Here is an 18,834-nt window from a genome sequence, read left to right as displayed (position 1 = left end):
ATGGGAGCAGCGCGCTCCCGCCCTCACGGCTGCCGCGCGCCGCGCGCGTGCCCATGCTCGTTCTCGCGCCCTCGGCCCCCCAGGCCGCGCCCCCCGCGGGCCCGCAGCAAACCACCCTCCCTCCCACACCTCCACCCACCGCGGAGCCGCCGCTGATTGGTCTGTGCCCCGGCGGCGCTGGCCAATGGGAGGCCGGCCCGGGACCCCGCCTCTTTAGAACGCGCTGCCGGCGGAGGGCCCGGCATCGCGGCGATGGCGGCGGCGGGGCGGGCGCTGCGCGCGGCGCTCCCCGCCGGGTTCTGGGGCCGCCTGGCCCCGCTGCCAGGCGCGCCCCGCCGGACCGCCGCGCACTTCTCTTTCCAGCCGGACCCGGCGCCCAGCGAGTACGGTGAGAGCGCGGCTGGCCGGGGTCCACCCCGCAGGCCGGCCTCAACCTCGCTCTGCCGCCGGGTCCGTCCTGTCACCCCCGCCTTCTTGGTGGAGGCCGCCAACAACCCCGTCCGGGACGGGAGGGAGGGAGGCGGAATCTGCCCAGGGCCCCGTGGGGCGCTGCCAGTCGGGCCCCGGGCGGCGGGGGCATCCGCACGGCCGCGTGACCCCGCTGTGTCCTCGGCACTTCCACCCGCGGGTCGTCCCAGAAATCCTGGGCTGTGGGTGGGAAGGGCCCGTAGGCCGCTGGCGGGGCCGGCAGGCCCCCTCGACAGTGGGGTGGCGAAATGGTTCGGGCTGTCGGAGCCGGAGCTGCCCTAGATGGGCCTATCGTGTGCTCAGACCTGCAAGGCCATTCTCGGCCCCTGTCCTAGACCAAAAGCTTCTAGCAGTAACTTAGTGAGTTGACATCTATCCTGGTTTTTGTATTGCATGCTTAGGTCATGAGTGCGATAATAAACCTATGGTGAATAAAGACTGCTGTCTGCCAAAAGGTTCGAGGTCATCCTCGTGGTCACATGGTTGAGAGTAAACACAGATTACTTGGGAATGAGCAGTGCATAGCGTTTGACTTTTATTTCTGAGATGCATCCCTGGAAATGGCTAGTGCTGAGTTTTCCTGGAAGAAGCCTGCCAGCTGCAGAACAGCTGTTTCTGTCACATGAACCTCACTGTCCTGTAGAAAACTTGTTACTTGGTTGGGTACCTTGGTGTTGCATCTTGATCATGACCAACAGAAACAGAGTTTCTATTAGTGACAAAGATGTACAGGCGACCAAAGTGCCACGTGGTGAAGCTTGTGTATGGCAGGTCCCTGCTTGAGATCATGCAAAGAAGCTCTGGAGTGGTGTGCCAGTTACTGCCATTAATTAGTAGAAGTCTAATTCCCTGTGAGTCAAAATACACTTTGAAATTCTGTGAAAAGCAGTGGAAGTGAAATAAAATTATGGCAATGCTGATCCTGATATTGTTGAGCTATTGCTTTTTCAACTTCACAGCTCAAATCTAAAAGGCACAGTTTGTTCCCCCATTCCTCTGTGGGCCTTATACAAAGGCCTGTGTTATAAGCAAGAGAAGCAGGGTAGAGCTGTCATGGTGAGGAGTTTCTGACAGTAGCTTAAGTAATAGCCATTTATATCAAATACTGAAGGATGGTTTCTTGTAGGAAAGATCACCTAAGTACTAATGTGGACAACTAGGGAAAGAGAGAAGCAGCTGCCATTCCTGAGCTTTTCTTCTCTTGAATTTGTAAATTTTCTTAGGGCTTTTGTATAACTTTAAGAGTTCCCGTAACATTTTCTTTTCCACATTTTCCTTTCCACGTTTTCCTCTCCTTAAAGGGCCACCTAAAGTATAAGTGAAGTTACCAAGCACAGGAATGTGTAGGACTGCAACTATGCAGCTACTCAAGTGTGGCATGACATGAGTCTAGCAAAAAATACTAACATTAATTAAAGATTTAGAAGAAAGGGGAGCTGAATGTTTGTTGAGAGGTACTATAACTACTGGGAAAAGAATGTAGTTCACCTTTCTGAATTCTAACTCCTGTTAGTTTGTGTGGGATCTTCATCTAATAATCTTATTTATCTCTTTAATTTTACACAATGTGTGTGTTGGTAGGTAGAATTCTCCTGGACTGTGGCTTCTAGTTATGACTTCAGAGGTTTTGCCAGTTAAAGATCTATGAAATGTCAGCCAAGCAATTTCTTACTTACTTGATTTCTTTTAAGAATTATTTTATTTGCTTGGAGAGTCTGAATTGGTCACAGTAGTGAGGACTAGGCTACTGTTTTGGTTCCATCTTTGCTTTCAGGTCTCCTTGTTTTTCCCAAAAGTGCTGGAATGAAGAAGGGCATTCTGGTAGCCTTGGTTTGAATTAAACAGCTTGCTTTACTTCAGTACCAAGTTTCTTTCTTTGAAGTGTTGATTTGAAGCTTCAGACACTTACTAACTGCAGTGCAGAGAGCAGGCCAGTGGTCTAGAAAATTTCTGATAATAATAGATGTCTGTAAATGGGAAAGGCTGGAGCTTAAAGAAATGTGATTAAAGAATGATAAAGTAAGCTTCAGTGAATTTTAGTAAGGGGGTTATCCCAGTCCTCAAAACAATAATACCTTGGTTTCTTCCTTTGAGAAGGAAGACATTCTTCCCAGTGCTTGAGCTTTGCAAAGCTGCATCTGCTCCAGGCAAGAGCACAGTTTTTTGAAAAAAGAATTGGAAGTGGAATTACAGTCCTTGGAAGGCCAAGTATACCCTGCTCAATCCTATCTATCCCATAATTTAATTTTATTCAACAAATGAATCTTGGGTATTCCTAACAGGGATCTTGTTTTTGATGGTTAAGTTTTCGGACATGTTTGCACCAGTGTTTTCTAATGTACTTTGTGTTTTGAACCAAATTAAACTGTGGAATGATCACTTTCACACAGGGCAAACTCAGAAGATGAATCTCTTCCAATCCATTACAAGTGCCTTGGACAATGCTTTAGCCAAAGATCCAACTGCAGGTACCTTATACTTGTTAGTGTATTTTGCTTTATATAAATTGTGCTTTCGTTTGCCTATCTATGTATAATATTGTATTTCTCATGGCCTGTGAAGTTTTTTAATAAGTTATTAGTACACTTTGATCTCAAATCTTAAAAATGTGTTGCATTAACAGATTACTAATGGATTATATGGTCTAAAATGCAATTGTATCTTCTGTATTAGCTCTGTATATTTCACTTGAAAGTGAGGACAGAAGATACATTATTTACCATGTTTAAAGTATTACTGATGATAACTGTCTTTGAGGGCAGCTTGAGTCCCACTAGTCAGAGTTTTAAAAATGTAAACATTACTTTACATTTCTTAAACTTTCTGTTTCCTAAAACCGGTATTTTTAAAGAGCCCACATATTCCTCGCTCTGTACATTTTGCTTTCTTCCCTGCCCTCCAAAATTGATTTATAGCTTTACTGTTTTCTGTTCATTGTTGTCCATAAGCAGTGTAAGATTTGCTAGGCTTTTGTGGTCTGGATAACCCATGATTTGGAAGATGCTACTTCGTTATAGCAGGATTTAAAAGCCTTATTGTAAACTATTGCACAAAACTATTTACTCCACTTTTAATTCTTATATATAACAGGAGGTCTTTTGCTTCTGTTGTCCCAACAAAGGCATGATGATGGCCAGATATCTGAAAGAGATGCTTCATGCCATGAGGACAGCTGCTAAGGCTGCATCATCTTGTGTAATTTTGAGTTTTCTTTTTAGTTTGTTAGTAGCCCTTTTTGTCACTGCTTGAATCACTGCTCAGCCTAAATTCTGACCAATTGTCTAATCTGTTGGGACAAATCCCCTGTGGTGTGCAGTACTATGCCTGTATAAATTCCCTCTCAATCTCAGCTGTTCTGTATGCTCCTCAATTAGATTAAATTTAGACAACTGAGGGTAAATTAGGGCCAAGAACAGATTTTATTACCATTTCTGTGGAATCAGCTGTATAAAAGCAAGTAGAGTGAAGTCCATCAGGAGCCTAGACTCATATATAATCTTGAGCCTTTAGAGAACCAGTTGCTCTAAGGTTCCAGTCTTGCTCCTCAGCTTTGCAGGGCTTAGTCTTTGTAAAGCCCTTTGCAAGACCATGTTGGAGTTCTCCAGTCCAGATGTGAGTTCTCAGAATCACCACACTTACTGAACTAATTAGGACTTTTCACAGTGGAAAACATGTCCTTCATATGTTTTCAGTTGTATGGGAATTGAGCAATTGCTGTTTAAGTGTGGAAATCCTCATACTTGTGTTGATGAGAATTAGAATGTCTCCAAGAAAATACATTTCAGTGGCTGAACTGAATGAGTAAATCCATTTGAGTTTGTGGATACCAGCATTAAATGGGAATATTTTTTGTAGATGCCAGCTGGCTCAAAAGTAAGGAGCCATATGGTAACAGAAAGGACTTGCAAAGATTTTAAGTACATGAAACCCCACCCAAATTATTGTTAAAAATTAGAGAAGTGATTTAGGGACATAGTGCAATCATACACACCATGAGTGTGTTCATTTTACGTCTTTATAGAATTTATTTTTCTTTAAGTGGTGTCACTGATGTGATTAGCACAAGTATGCTAATCCCTTTTAGTGATTCCAATCAGAAATTTATTTTATTTAATTAAGAATAGTATTTGAAAGGCAAGAAGGTTAACTTATTATTTTGGGTCCTTTAGAATATGGAGAATATTGAAGAATTGTGGAATGATCAGAGCTGACCCTGGTTCATGCAGACAGCTATTGGTGATATTGCTGCACATTTTACATGCTTAAGAATTTTAAATGGGCAATAGTTGTTTCTGTGAAGCAGATAGCAAAACTGTTTTAAGAAAATTAGACATAACCATCCCCTAAATTCAAGGAAAAAAACTCCCACAAATAGATTAGTTGATATGAAGCTAAGTTTTAAAGGCAAATGCTTTTAGTAATAAAACTTTATTAACTAGAAGAATAGTACTGTTAAATACTGAGAACTGTGCTAGTTATTAATTAGTCATCTTTTCTGTAGAGGAGTTCCTTTGAAGTCACTCTTCAGGGGTCTGGCAAGTATGTTTGGAGAAGGCTTGACATTTCATATTGGATTGATATTTTGAAAAAAACTTCAATTTGATGGTTTTCAAAACATTATATTTATTGAAGTCTGTGGATGAAGAATGAAAATGGTTACCAGTTGGAGCAGAGGGCTTAATTTCAATGACTCATTTGTGACTGAGTGTAATTGCTTTTTGGAATTTTACTCATTTAGTTTCAGATATTGTGTTACTATAGGATATTTCAAAAAAGTACATAGCTAATGAAAGCCTTACAGAATAATTTTCATGAATTCTGTTTAGAGACAGCTGTGTTCTGATTCCTTATTAACCTTGGTTCTTCATTTGTTATAGTCAGGCTGTGCATGAGAAATTCTTAGATCTAGATAAATCTTGAAGTGAAATGAAGTGTTAGGAGTTACTTTTGTTAGTGTCCCATATAAAAGCCTTTGAAAGTAAGATGTGTTTGAGTAATGTTAGCCTCCCCTACTGTTATTATTTTCAGTTGTATTTGGTGAAGACGTGGCCTTTGGTGGAGTCTTCAGATGTACAGTTGGCTTGCGAGACAAGTATGGTAAGTTTATGTAATTTATAAATCTGACATCAGTTTCATATTAACATCACTGCTCTTTTTTCTTTTTACCCATTTTGCTGTGAGAAATCTTGTTACTGGAATGCTAAAAAACCGTAAAATCAATGTTTCATGTACGCCGGCTAATTAGTGTATAGCATTTTACAGGTCTTGGAAGCTGGTTGTGGAGACAGTAACATGATACAGCTTTTAATTTGGCAGTTGCTGCTCCCCCTCTGGGCTATTACAGAGAATAAGAGGTTATAACATATTTAGTTTCAGCAGCTTACTTTCTTCAAGGTACAGAGATGACTTGGACCTTTTGCAGCAAGTGATTAAATCTATTTAACAATAATTAAGATGTGTTACAGCCATGTTGGAGAACAAACATCCACATTTTTTTTGAGTAAACCAAAAAAGAGAGAGGATGAAGACTATATTTCTAAGAAGTTTCAGAAGCACAAGTTTCTAAGAAGTTTTTGTTGCCTTGCTTCTGTGCTTCAATTACTATGTAGATGTTCTCTTGCTCTCTAGAGGGTTGCTGATGCAACCTTCTGTTAGCCCTGTCTTTACTTACTGCCCTAGATAGTACTGTAACTGTATTGCCTGTGTGTACCTAGATATTGACTGTGTGTACTAGACTCCATATGAAAACCAGGCCTCTGAGACAGCAACCAGTTGCTGGAAACACAGGCAACAGATGTTATTTGGGAAGTAAGTAAAAGAAGCAGATGGTTGCATAAGCAACCCTCTTGGGTTTTAGTGAACATCTCCAGTTTAAAAGACAGAGGGGACAAACTTTATATTGTTAGGGTGGTGCTGTGAGGGTCATTTGATGGTTTTTTTTGATGTAAGACAGACATATAAATTGGCATGAAGAAAAGAGATTAAATAATCTTTGTAGTAACATTTTATTGGTAGCGTATTCCATGTGCCAGTGCTATTCAAAGACTGTGACAGCCCTGACAGAGCACAGGGGGTCTGTTGAGAGAGTGAAAAGGACTGTTTACACTGTGCTAATCAGCATGATAAGCAGCAGTCACAGCACATTAGCAGTCTAGCTAGGGTCGGGTTTATTTCATGGGTATAATATCAATGATTTTTAATGAGATTTTTGAGAAAGCTATGATGTGACTTCAGGAATATTTGGGAAGAATTCCTTTAAAATGTGAGAGGGAACATGGGAATTGTACTTATATATTGTACTTATATATCTTATAATTGTAAGTTATACAACTTACAATTGTACTTACATGAACATTGAACAAGGACTAATTAAACTAGTATTGCCATTTGCTCAAAAAGGGTACTAACCTCTGCAGAGTGAATAAGAGGAATTACAAGTTTGAACAGGAAGAGAGTCTGAAGATAAGGTCCTGAATTTAGGACTCACATAATGGGAATTCAGTTTTGTAAGGCAGATAAGAGGACACAGGTAACTCAGCTTCTTTGTTCACTGATAGTGAAATTCCGTAGAAAACAGGCAGTGGCTGAAGAGGGAATGGCAAAGATGAACTGGAGGATGTACTGAAAACATAGTTACAATGCTGAGGAGAAACAGAAAAGACTGAAAGTGCAAAAAACTGAAAGAATACAGTGTTTTGAGTGGTCTGTCGGGAGGTCTGTCAGGATAGGAGATTGCCTATCAGTGCAATCTTAGAGATTAAATAAGTTCTTGATGGAATGCTTGTATTATGAAAAGGCTAGACTCCCTGTAAAATAAGGAGGAATTGCAGATGGAAGTGACAACCAACCAACCTGATGAATCTTATGAGGAAGATTACATACACTTACTGACTCTTTCCCCATCCCCCTCCTGAATTTACTGTCAAATTATAGTAGGTGATGCAAGTAACATAATGTGAGGTTGTTTCTATATGTTGATATAAAATATGAAGGAATGAATGGGGTTTTTTCCTTCTATCTGGAAGAGGAGCTGATTTTTGTTTCATTTGTTTTGTTTCTTTTCCTTTGTAGATAATTAAGATCACTAGGTGGCAGTCTATGCCTGTAAGTTGTTATTTTGATAAAAACTGATAGTTCATTTTAAAGCACTTCTACAGAGGTCAAGATTTAAATATAGTCTAATACTATAGTAGGAAGAACTTAATATATTAATAATCAGTAGTAGTATTATAGAGATGTTGATTGGTGCCCAGAATGTTACTGAAGTCTCTCTCGAGACAGAAAAAAAGTTTGCTTTTAGAGTAAATTGGTCATAAAATATAAAAGCTGCTTATTTTTTTTTTTCCAGTGGAGCGTTACATTGTATAAACATAGCCAGAGGCCTGTACTAGTAAGTGAAGGAAAGCTCATTGACTTTTTAAGGAAATAAATGTAACCTTTTGAGCATATGAATTTTTAATGTGCTACCAGGAATTATGTTTAAAAATATTTAATTAAGGAATTGTATGTAAGTCAGTCAGTGTGTGGAAATTTAATTTTCATGATAGTGTGACTAAAGATGGTATGTTTGTTCCTATGCATCTTATGTCAAGGTCTAAAATACATTATTCCAGTTTTCTGGCATTGAGTTGAATGTTTAAAAATCTGTCACTGTATAATGAAAATGAGTAGACTTTCTGGAATATTTATGCAGAGTGCTCCTTTCAGATAAGGGAAATAAGTGTTGTACAGTTTTTTTCCTTTGTCCCCTCTCTCTGATCTGGTACCCTGGAAGGCATATTCATGTTTTATTTTTTATCTTTTTCCCCATCACCCTCTGACAGGTTTTTGATTGTCACTGTTTTGCAGAAGTTACATCCTCTAACCTTTAGAGTATATTTATCAAAATAAGGAATGCCTGCTGTTCCATAGTCCTGCTCTCTGGAGGTGTTTCCTGTCCTTAGAACAGTGTGATGTAAACTGCCTACTGTGTTTTAATAGCCTAGGTAATGTGTGCAAACATTTTAAAATTTTTTTTTAAAGGGAAGTACATTATTATGCCAATCCTTCAGAGAAAATGCTGTCCATTTGTTTTTGAGTCTGCAAATGGATTTGAAACAACTATCTTGGAATGGGAGTATGTGTTCTCTTGCTCTGCCTGAAGTGTGACATAAAGCGGCAACATGTAAAGATCAGTATCATCCACATGACAGAAATATAGAGGAGATCACAGGTAGGAATTAGATGATAGGAGATAAAGAAATGGGAGGAAAAAACAGAGGTAAAAACAAGGTAAAAATGGAGAAATTGGACAGAAGTGAAGACAGAAATAAGAATAGCAGAAATAGTGATTGACAGATGATGTAACTCAGAAGAATGCTAAGGCAGGTGTTTTTTGTGTAACTCAAAACAAAAAGAAGACCTCTCTATCCTGCTATGGCCAAAAAATGAAAATTACATAAACAGGGAAGTGAAGTGTAGATATATATATAGATATATATAGATATATATAGATATATATTATACTTTCCTTGACTGTTCTTTCTGCCATCCTCCAAACACCTACAGCTTGAGTGCTTCCATATCTGTAAGTGCCCCAGGTGATTTGACCTCTGTGGTGATTTTTCTTTCATACAATTCTGGTCTGCACTTGAAGGGAGATTCTAATGTGCACTTGCTGCCATGTCAAAAGATTGTCCTTAGCGAGGGTAAGGATCAGGAGCTTTCTGGCTGTTTCAGAGCTTGGTATTTTGAGATTGTGGAATAGGATCAGTCCTTGCTCAGAACTCAAAGTCCAACAGAAGAAAGGTGAGCTTGGCAGGTCTTTCCCCATAGCAGTGCTTGAGTAGGAGCTGACTTTTTTTTGGTGTATATGTTCACTTTTTCAGATGAAGTTTGCAAACTTTTTGAGATTCCGCTCAATTCCCTATTGTGCAGCAACCTTCAATTCCTTGTCATGGAATGTCCTTCTGTTTGCCATCAAGGAAGTCTAGGTGACTGTATAAGTTAGATTTCCAGTATTTACAGGCCTGAATAGATTGTTTTCCAAGTTTTTGAGCTATTGAAAATTATTTTTGACTGAAAGAGTAGTGTAAATGAGTGTTTTACTTTTCAGTAGGGAATTCCTGAATAATGCCATTTTAATTCCCTTGCAACTATTTGCAAATACAGGTAAGAATGTGAATACATTGAATGGGAGTTTTTGTTTCAAAGATTCTCTCAGTTCCAAGAGGATGTCACTGTGGTATCTCCTACCAGAAGCAAATGCTTGCTCAGGCTGTAAGAGACTTGGCCTAATGCTGTCCCTCAGGAGTTCTGAACTTACTTCACAAAGAGTTGACTGAGATGCCAAAGCTGATCTTTGTGAAGATACAGCAGCAGTTGTTCTTTTGAAATATTTTGGAAGGAATTTGTCTTTTGCTCATGTGGTTAATGTGTCACTGTTTGGAATCCTCTGTGTGATCGCAGAGTGAATAAGAGGAAGATAGGGTTCTTCCTTTCTGAATTAATGTCCCATCACTGATTAGAGTTTTTGACTCATGGCTTTTTATTTTTTATCTATTCTGTTTGGTCTCTGTTATTGCTGTTCTCCTCTTTTTGTGTCTCAGTGCACACAGAGATCTACTGCTCCCCCAGCAGCTTGTGATACCCTCAAACACAGTCAGTTAGAACAAAGTGCTTTTCCCAAGGTTTCTGTGTAACATTGCTGAAATGTTCTAGAGGGATGTTTGCTGCCTTTATTAGCGATGCAGTGTTGGCTGTCAGTTTGTGGCTTGATTTAGTCCCCAAGTTCTTTTTCTAATCTACTGCTGTGCAGCCACTAATTGATTTTTTGCTGGGTGGATGCTTGATAAAATGAAACTCTGTAAGAACAACTGTGTGTCACTCCTGTATGTATGTGGGATAAAACAAAATCAATCTCAGATCATTTCCTTTTAGGTAATACTGAGGTACACACATGGCTAGAGACATTAATACATGCATATAGTAGTAAATGTGTAATAAGCAGCTTCATTTTTTTTTTTTCTCCTTACTCATTTTATGGTTTTATGTAGAGTGGAAGGGGAATGCACAAGTAACTTGAAATTTAGTTCTCTTTTTTCCCTAATATTTTCAAGCTTATAGGATTGTTTTATATATAATCCTTCCTGTGCTTTGTTATTATTGTTATTATTTTGATGCAGCTAGGAGTGTAAATATAGTTGCTAGGATTATTTTCTTCCAAACCATATTTTTAAAAAAGTGTGAAATAGATTGGGAGCAGATTGTAAACACTAATTTCTGTCTATTAAGTGAGTTCAGGATATTTGCTTGCAAATTGATAAATTACAGGCAAAAAAGGAACATCAGGAGAAGAGGTAACACTTGTATTGAATCCTGTGAGAAGAGGGAGAGTTGAATCAGAAATTTCCCCTGTGGCAAGTTTCAAACTCAGCAAAAAGCAAGTGACTGAACTACACATATGAAACCACAGTTGTAGCTGTGAAAGAAAATAGTATCCTTATGTCAGGATGACCTAGCCACATTAGCAATCAGCTGGATTCTTTAAAAATGATTTTATTTATCACTTCCATATTTGTTTTTCTTTTCTTTCTGTCTTCCTTACAAAATTTTCTTTCTGAAGCACAGGGTATGTTTTGGGATAGATCAACTGGCAAAGGCTGGTTTTAGCCTTCAGTGGTGAAGTTTCTCTGGCTTTCCTACACATATGGTCCCAGTGCAGGATTATTGTTATGATTTGAAGCTTTTCTTTATTGATCAATTTCTCTGAACTCTGGTTGCTGCAGCTGGAGGATATAGGGCATCCAAAACTGGATGCTTTACTCGTGTGTTTTACTGAGTAAAACCTGGTTGCTTACAGCTCTCTGTTCTTACATCCCATGATAATGCTAGCTTGTCTTGAGCAATAATGTTTATTTACAACACCTGATCCACTGTAATCCCTGGTTGTTATTCTGTAGATCTTGTGTCTTAGGTGTAAACACCTGTGTGAGTTTTCAGGGAACACTTCATTCTCAGTAAATGAATAGTTTATTTATAGTCCAGTAAACTAATTCATGAGTCTTTGTTTATTTGGCCAGAAGATGGCTGTACCTAGCCATGCCCAAAGGACACCAGCTTTTCTAAAAAAATAGTAGTCATTCTTTGAAGATAAGTATTTACTTGAGCACAATATTATTCTGTGAGCTTTAGCTGTGGAAAACTCCTGAAAGCAAGTTCTGTGTTTTAAGTGAAACCTATGGGTGAGAAGATAGAGTTGTCCCCGTGTTGTTATGGTATTTGGTGAAGGTTGTTGGCTGAAGTTTGGATGTGCTTGCAAAAACTGCTTAATGTCCTGATGGCTTTTAGTAGCATGAAATGATGGGAGAATCTTTTGAAGCTGAGCTAATAGAACTATATATAGTATGGGGTTGTTTTTAAAACAATTCTGATAGTTTGCCTCCAAAATACATAAAATACTTTAAAATGTTTATATTGTATATATTTTTGGTAGTGATTTCAAGACATCTTTTATTGTGTAGACTATGTTTAACGTGACTGGTAAGATAGCACATATCTGTTAATGGAGATTCTGGGTTGTTGTGGTTGTTTTTGTGGTCCCAAATGTTACAGTGCAAAGGTAAGAAGTACAAGAACACAATTTGGATGGGCTGTAATGCAATATATTAAGGCAGTGTGTTCTGCCTCCCAAAAGCTACTAGTAGTTGGGTCTTAATTCAGCAGGTGGGAAGACACTCTGTGGTTTTTATGTGGAATTTTGAATCAGTAATCATGGTGTCTTTTACATTCTTTTAGAACATAACCATAGGCTAGTATGAGGAAGAGGAAAAACTCAGCCTAAAGTAGCATAAGTGTTAGGGCTTTACTCTCTAAGCAGATAGAAAAATGTTATCTCGATGCTTAAAAGCAGACTGCAAGCTTGCTAGAGAAACATGGTTCTTCTTTGGCATAGGTCCTGCTCCTTCTAAAACATTGCATGTGGTAGAAGGAAGGAGTTCAGAATTTTTGACATCATGGATGTAAGCTAAGGGTGGAACATTTCATTCAGAGTTCAAAATGACTACTTGTTTGTAGATTGAGTAAAACGTAAATAGCCTGGGGTTTGGTTATCCTCATTTCTTTTTGCATAGATTTAAGTGAAGAATCCTGCAGATTGCTTGCCTGGTTCTTCCAGAACAGTTTGGCAAGACCTGGATTTGTTCTGATTTATATAAATGTCTTTGAACAGTAACATCTGGAGAACGTGTTCCGGACTCATTACACAATAGTACATTTTGTTCATTTTCATCTTAAATAGCCAATTCTTTTTTGAAATTTACAGTTAGAAGGAAAGTTATTTGAAAACTTGGTAAAATGTAAAAACTTGGTAAAATATAGTGTGTCCTTTCTACATGTTTTTTCTCTGTGGGATAATAATATAAATCAGTCACTGTCAGAGTTAAATAGCTTTTTAGTTTTGTTTTTATTTCCTTTTTAATTGTTCTGATAGTGTGCCCGCTGTGAAAACTGTATTTTATTTATTTGGGGCTTGCTAATACTTATGTTTCTTTTCCTATGTTGTAAAACTGTTTGAAGGAAAGATAAGGAATATATTTTTTAATATAGAACGTGATACTCAGTGAAAAAGAGAAAGCTGTTCTCACATTTTTAAGATATTTCAAGATACATTGCTGGGCAAAAAAGTATGTGCTGCTAAGCTTCATAAAAATGGAATTTTCCACTTCAGAAAATACTTGCAGTGAATCATGTAAAAACAGTATTTTGATAATATCAGGTCGAGGAGGATGAAACTTTATGTATATTAAAGACCCAAGATGGAATTGATAAACACAACTAGTCTTGCAGTCTGTATTAATATGAGGTCGCAAGGTACATTTTGTGTACCTTCTTTTTGACATCTCTCTTTATGTCCTTAGGTGGAATGAAGTGATTCTCAATTTCGTTGGTTAGTCCTGTGATTCCCTCTGTTTATCTGTATGTTTATTTATCCCACTCATCAGCTGGGGTTAATTCAATATGTCTGCTGTTTTTTCTACTCTGAGTTTGGTGGTAAGAGGGTGGTAATTTCAACTTAAGAAGGTTCTGCAGGCTTTTTTACAGGGAATAAAACTCAAGAGTTTTCTTGGAAGTAATTTGCTTGAAGCCTAGAAGGGTGGAAAGAAATCAAGACTAGTATCCAAGTTTGGGAATTGTTTAACCAGATTTGCAGCAGAAGCACTTTGAGGTGGAGGTTCATCTTATTTTGACTTGATTTAGAGCCATCTTCTAGTGACCAGGTTAATATAACATGCTAGTCTTTTATTATAAAAAGATCTCTTTTCTTTTTAATTTGCAGAAGCATTAAATTCTCAAAACCTGGCACAGGGTTTTCACACTTAGATGGAAGCACCAAATACAGACTACTTTATTAATTTTTCCCTTGCACATGCTTTGCAGTATAAAGGGACAGGCATGGTTACCAGTGAGATTTGTAAGATGGTTTTCATTACTGCAGGTTTCTGGTCATTGAGCTCTTTGCTCCTGAGTACTTCTACAGCAGCATGAAATCCTTGCTCTTGAGAATACTTGCTTCACAATTCCAGGTAGATCCAGCATGCTTTCACATTTACTATAAAATACATCTACACTACTGATACTGAGAAATGTGAGAGAGGGTAACTGGTATTGTTTGACATTTTTGCCTACTTCTTGATTTGTCATCCAGATGGTGTGCACAGCTTATTACAGCAGAATTTTCATTGACAGGTTGCAAAACTTAGCCTTGACAACTGTTCTGTGTTTCCTGTTGGATCTCTGTCATGTCATGTTGCAGATGATGTGAAAATGCATGGAACTGATCTAAGCCTTGTAATTTAAGCTGGTGTGTTGTCCTCTGCTTATACCCACATATAAGTATTTGGTAGATGTCAATTTTGGGGCATATTTTTGCAAGTAAGCACTCGGTCGTCTGGCATATCTCCTCATGTCAAACTGTATGTCAGTTATGCTTTTCTGCAAGTGTGCTTCTCATGCAGCAAAAGTTTTTTGTAGTTGACAAAGGAATGTTATTAATCATAGCTGGAGGAATATTTGAATGCTTTGTCTAGTTAGGCATTGCTCTTTTTTTTGTTTAGGCTGCAACTGGATGTATGAGCCAGATGATGAGGAGGATTTCAGTGTGGAGTGGGCAGCCTGCATGGATGTTTAAACTAGCAGTTCCAGCTCAAAGTGTTCTCAACAAGTCATTCTCTTACTCAAGATGATGTGTTTTCCTTCCAAGGGCTCATTAGATCACGACTACTCTTTCACCTTCTCTTCCTCCAAGAGTCCCTTAGAAAAGTAAAAAGAAATTCTGGTGAGGAAATCTGCTGCTGAGATGTGAGCATCTTTTTAAATATTTTCCTAAGAGTGTGGGTCTGAATGAGTACTGTTTTATTGATGTCATGAATTGCTTCCATGAACAGGACAGGTGAAAAGGGCAGGCATAAAAAGTTTTGTCAGTCATCATGTAGCCCTGCTTGGGGCTGTTAATAAACCATAGAGAGTTGTAAGGAGATGACCTTGAAAGTCATCTGTTTAGAACCAGTCAGTACTCAACACAGAGTTTAGTTTGCCTGTGGTCTTGTCCAGGTGAACATGTCCAAGGCAGGAGCTTCTACAACCTCTTGGGACAGCTTATTCCACCATGTGACTACTGTCATAGTAGGGATTTTTTCTTTTTTATAATTCGTTTACTTTCTTGCATCATTCTTTCACTTGACACTGTGTACCTGAAAAGAATCTGCTCCTACCCCTGTTCATATTACTGCTTGGCTGCTCTTCCATTGTGGGAGGATTAAATGACTTGCAAGGTTACCAGCATTGAAAGCTAAAGCCAAAGCTTTGAATTAACCTCCCCCAACTCTCACTTCTTCCCTGAGAAAGGGAGACAATGACATAATATATTTTAATATTTTGTTTTATTCTTTAGCTTTCAGTGGCTGCTAGTTTGTCACAAATGACAGGAATTCTGAACTGGGGGAGAGGGCTAAAAATGAAATCTTCACTCTTTGCTTTAGAAAGGCAGAGGTATCTATGGAGTTTTTCTGGGTCCTCTTTAATCCAAAATTCTGTAAGCCTGACAAAGACATTATTAATGTTGTATTTATGCTGTGAACTTTCAGAATTTACTAAGTTTTAGTAGAAAGTTTTCCTTCCAAACCTGAAATTTGGTAACAGTGCAGATTATAAGAATTTCTGTCCATGGTAACCTTTTCTTTGTACTTCAGCAGTTCTCCTGACTGATACTATTTGTAGTCTGTGAGAGTGAGGGTTAAATGGAACTGCAGTAAACAGGCTTTTCTCCTGAGGGAATCTTGGGGGAGAGGAGGTGAAAGTGTACTTGTGATCTAATAAGCTCTTAGAAGAAAAATGCATCGTCTTAGGTCAAAGAATGACTTGTTGAGAACACTTTGAGCTAGAACTACTAGTTCAAACATTCATGTTTCTTCAAATGTATGATTTGTATGATTTAGTAACTGGGAAAGACTTAAAAGGAAATCTTTCAGTTGTTCCTAATTTCCAAATTACTTGAAGTGCTTTTCTAAAGTGTAGGATATGTCAGTGACATATATTATAAACCTGTGAAGAATTCCTGTTCTTACCAGTTGCCAGGCAGAACAGGTGTCCTTTACTTTGGGCAACACAGGGGTGACAAGTGGTTCAGAAGAATGCATTTTTTTGTGGGATTTTCTTTTTTTTGCCCCAAATGAAGCATAATTAGGACTCCTGTGAACAAGTGAAACCAAGTAAGAAAGGCTTATCTGTCATTTGATCTTTAAAACTTCTGTGTAAAACTAGAATAGGAAGTCAGCTCCTTTGTTGCAAAATAGAGTGTGATAGTGGATTTTGCAGCAGCAAAATAGGAAGAAGCTAATTTAGTTTAATGCATGCAAATCTCATTTCTGACCCTCATGTCAGTTGCTCACAGATTTTGGCAGTATGTTTTTTTACTTTTGTATCTTTTGTATCTTACTTTTGTATCTTACTGCCATAATGTGAATTTTTGGAATATTTATGGAAAGTATAATGGGAGTATGATGTACTTAGTTGCTAAATAGTCAAAATTTGAATGGCTTCTTATTCAAGGTAATGAAATGTTGAAAATTTTGAAGGCATAGGCAGTTTATACACAGTGGGTGTGGATGCATGTATTTCTCCTATTAACAGACCAACTCACTGCACATGACTTGGGACTTTACATTGACTTGACTGAGGGCTGAGACCTGGTTACTCAGCCCTGGGGTTGGCTGAGTTATACCAGAGGCATGGCTGGGCCCTTGAAGCCTTTTATGAATGTTTGGGCACACACAAATGTTCTTGGCTTTTGGAGGATATGGGGTTGGGGAAGAACAGGAGAGGAATATCGCTAAATTCTGTAAGTGTTGTAATTCTGTGCACAGTAGGTCAAAGTCATCTTTAGAAGTTCAGTGTATGAAATCCTTTTCATACAATCACTTTTCATCAGGTGAAGTATTGTAACATGGATAGTTCTGGAAAAAGCAGCTTTTTAAACAACACAGCATGTTAGTGTGCAAAGTTTCAAGACTGAGAGTTAAACCATCTCTGTGTCAGTGAGCCTGAAGCCCTGCTTTGGACAAGTAGCTTTGAAATTTCTATATCCAGCTGTAAAGTCAATGTATATTTACTGGTATTCCCTTCAGAGCAACAGGGCCTATTTTTTTAAAGCTGGAGAACTGTGACTAGGTTATCAGTAGAAAAAATGGTAGAACAAAATGATTAAAATGAGTAAGTTGTTAGAAATACTTTTTGTTAACCCAGGAGCTCCAAAATTTACTTACTGTTTGGCTTGCCCTCTTCCATAGTATCAGAGAAATGGAAGACAGCAAGTGTCACCAGTTGTAAAATGGGGCTTAAAAGGGATGATGGGACCAAGAAAGCTTAAATGTTGGATAGATTGTTTGAAATATGTTAAGAAATAAAATTAGTAGACTGATGTAGAAGTACATCTGTGAAAAATCCTAGATATATTAAGGTTAAAAAAGGTCTTTGAAGGCAGGACTGATTGGGAATTAATAATTCCTATTTGAATTTTCTACACAAAGTCCCTGGTGAGTACCAAAAAACTCATCTTTTCTTTCCAGTCCTTTCTGCATATGGAGACTGACTGCTTTGGTTGAACTCCTAATATATTTAGCTTCTTAGACTTTTCTATTTGATTTCTTATGGATGTTTTAAATGGAAGTCAGTGAGATCATTGAGACAAATGAAATGCTATCCACATATATTGTTAATACTGCTCAGTACTGACATCTTTTAAGATGCGTTATGCATTTTTTTAGCACCAGTGATGTAGCTGTACTTTGAAAACAAAGCACAGTTCTCCTTTGGCTAAATCACCAGCAGTACTCCCTAAACCACCCAAATGGTCCAGGGTGGACTTGTGCAGAGTGATATAAAATTACTCAGAGTTGGAGCATTGGGTGGTGTGTTAACATTATAGGAGATTTAATATTGTTTGAATATCTTATTTTTGAAGTTAAATTAAGACAGGAACATGACTTGTTGCAGAATCCTGAAATACTTTTTTCCTGATGGCTTGGAACAAATAAAGATGAAGCAGCCAAAACATTAATGCACAATAATCGACTACAAATGTCTGTAAACGTGTTCTGTTAGGTTGCTATGAAACTCTTTATTCCTGGCGAACGAGAAGATGACTGTGAGACTGCCTTAAAGCTTTTGTCTCTTACACAAAGGGTCAGTGGTAATTTGAACATTCATGGGATACTCTTTGTTCTGAAAATCACAAAGATCACTCCTTTTTATTTAAGTAAAAAAATACTTAAATAAAATTTCTTCATCTGAAATTATGAAGAACAAACATTTTTTCTTTAATGTTTGTTCTTCATAATTTCAGATTTTCTTTGTTAGGGAAGACTTCTAGAGTGTTTTTTTAACTTCCTGAACATGCATCTAGTCTTACTCCTTAGTTATTGGGATGGAGAGATGAGAAGAATCATCCTTTTTTTTTCCCCATAACCCTCCATGTTTGCCATATTGCTTCCCTCAGTAGCTGGCAAAGGGTGCCGACCTGTTCAGGTGGCTGGAGCCAGGGATGTTTGTAAAGCCAGGCAGGTTAATTGAAATGCACACCAGTGTAATAATGTCTTCTGCAGGGGCTGACGCACCTGGCTGCAGAAAGTGCAGCTTGCTGCTTTCCCCTGGGCTGGCAAGTCACCTCCTTGAGTTAGTGTTAGTTTTTTTTGAGCTGTGTGGCTGACACAAATCATAGGAGGAACACATTTTAGGAAGTGTTTCTTTGTTGGTAAGGAAATGAAATATGGAAATACAAAGTATATCTCTGGGTGGTTTGTCTGCTTCAGTCAGATTTCAGCTGAAATCTGA

General features: G+C 38.4%; 1 protein-coding gene across 1 annotated transcript in view; it reads left to right on the top strand.

Moving 5' to 3' along the window:
* Positions 1-259: 259 nt before the first annotated feature.
* BCKDHB (branched chain keto acid dehydrogenase E1 subunit beta) overlaps positions 260-18,834 on the top strand; it is a 110,814-nt gene continuing 92,239 nt past the window's right edge. Inside the window, exons 1-3 of the mRNA XM_066545897.1 lie at positions 260-388; positions 2,859-2,936; positions 5,497-5,565. Of these exons, the coding sequence (XP_066401994.1) occupies positions 2,873-2,936; positions 5,497-5,565 (133 nt within the window). The 5' untranslated portion in view covers positions 260-388; positions 2,859-2,872. The remainder of the gene's footprint in view (positions 389-2,858; positions 2,937-5,496; positions 5,566-18,834) is intronic.

Source organism: Molothrus aeneus, chromosome 3, assembly GCF_037042795.1.
Source record: "Molothrus aeneus isolate 106 chromosome 3, BPBGC_Maene_1.0, whole genome shotgun sequence".
Lineage (NCBI taxonomy): Eukaryota > Metazoa > Chordata > Aves > Passeriformes > Icteridae > Molothrus > Molothrus aeneus.
The sequence above is the reverse complement of the archived record's forward strand: the minus strand, read 5'-3'. Positions and strand labels throughout refer to the sequence as shown.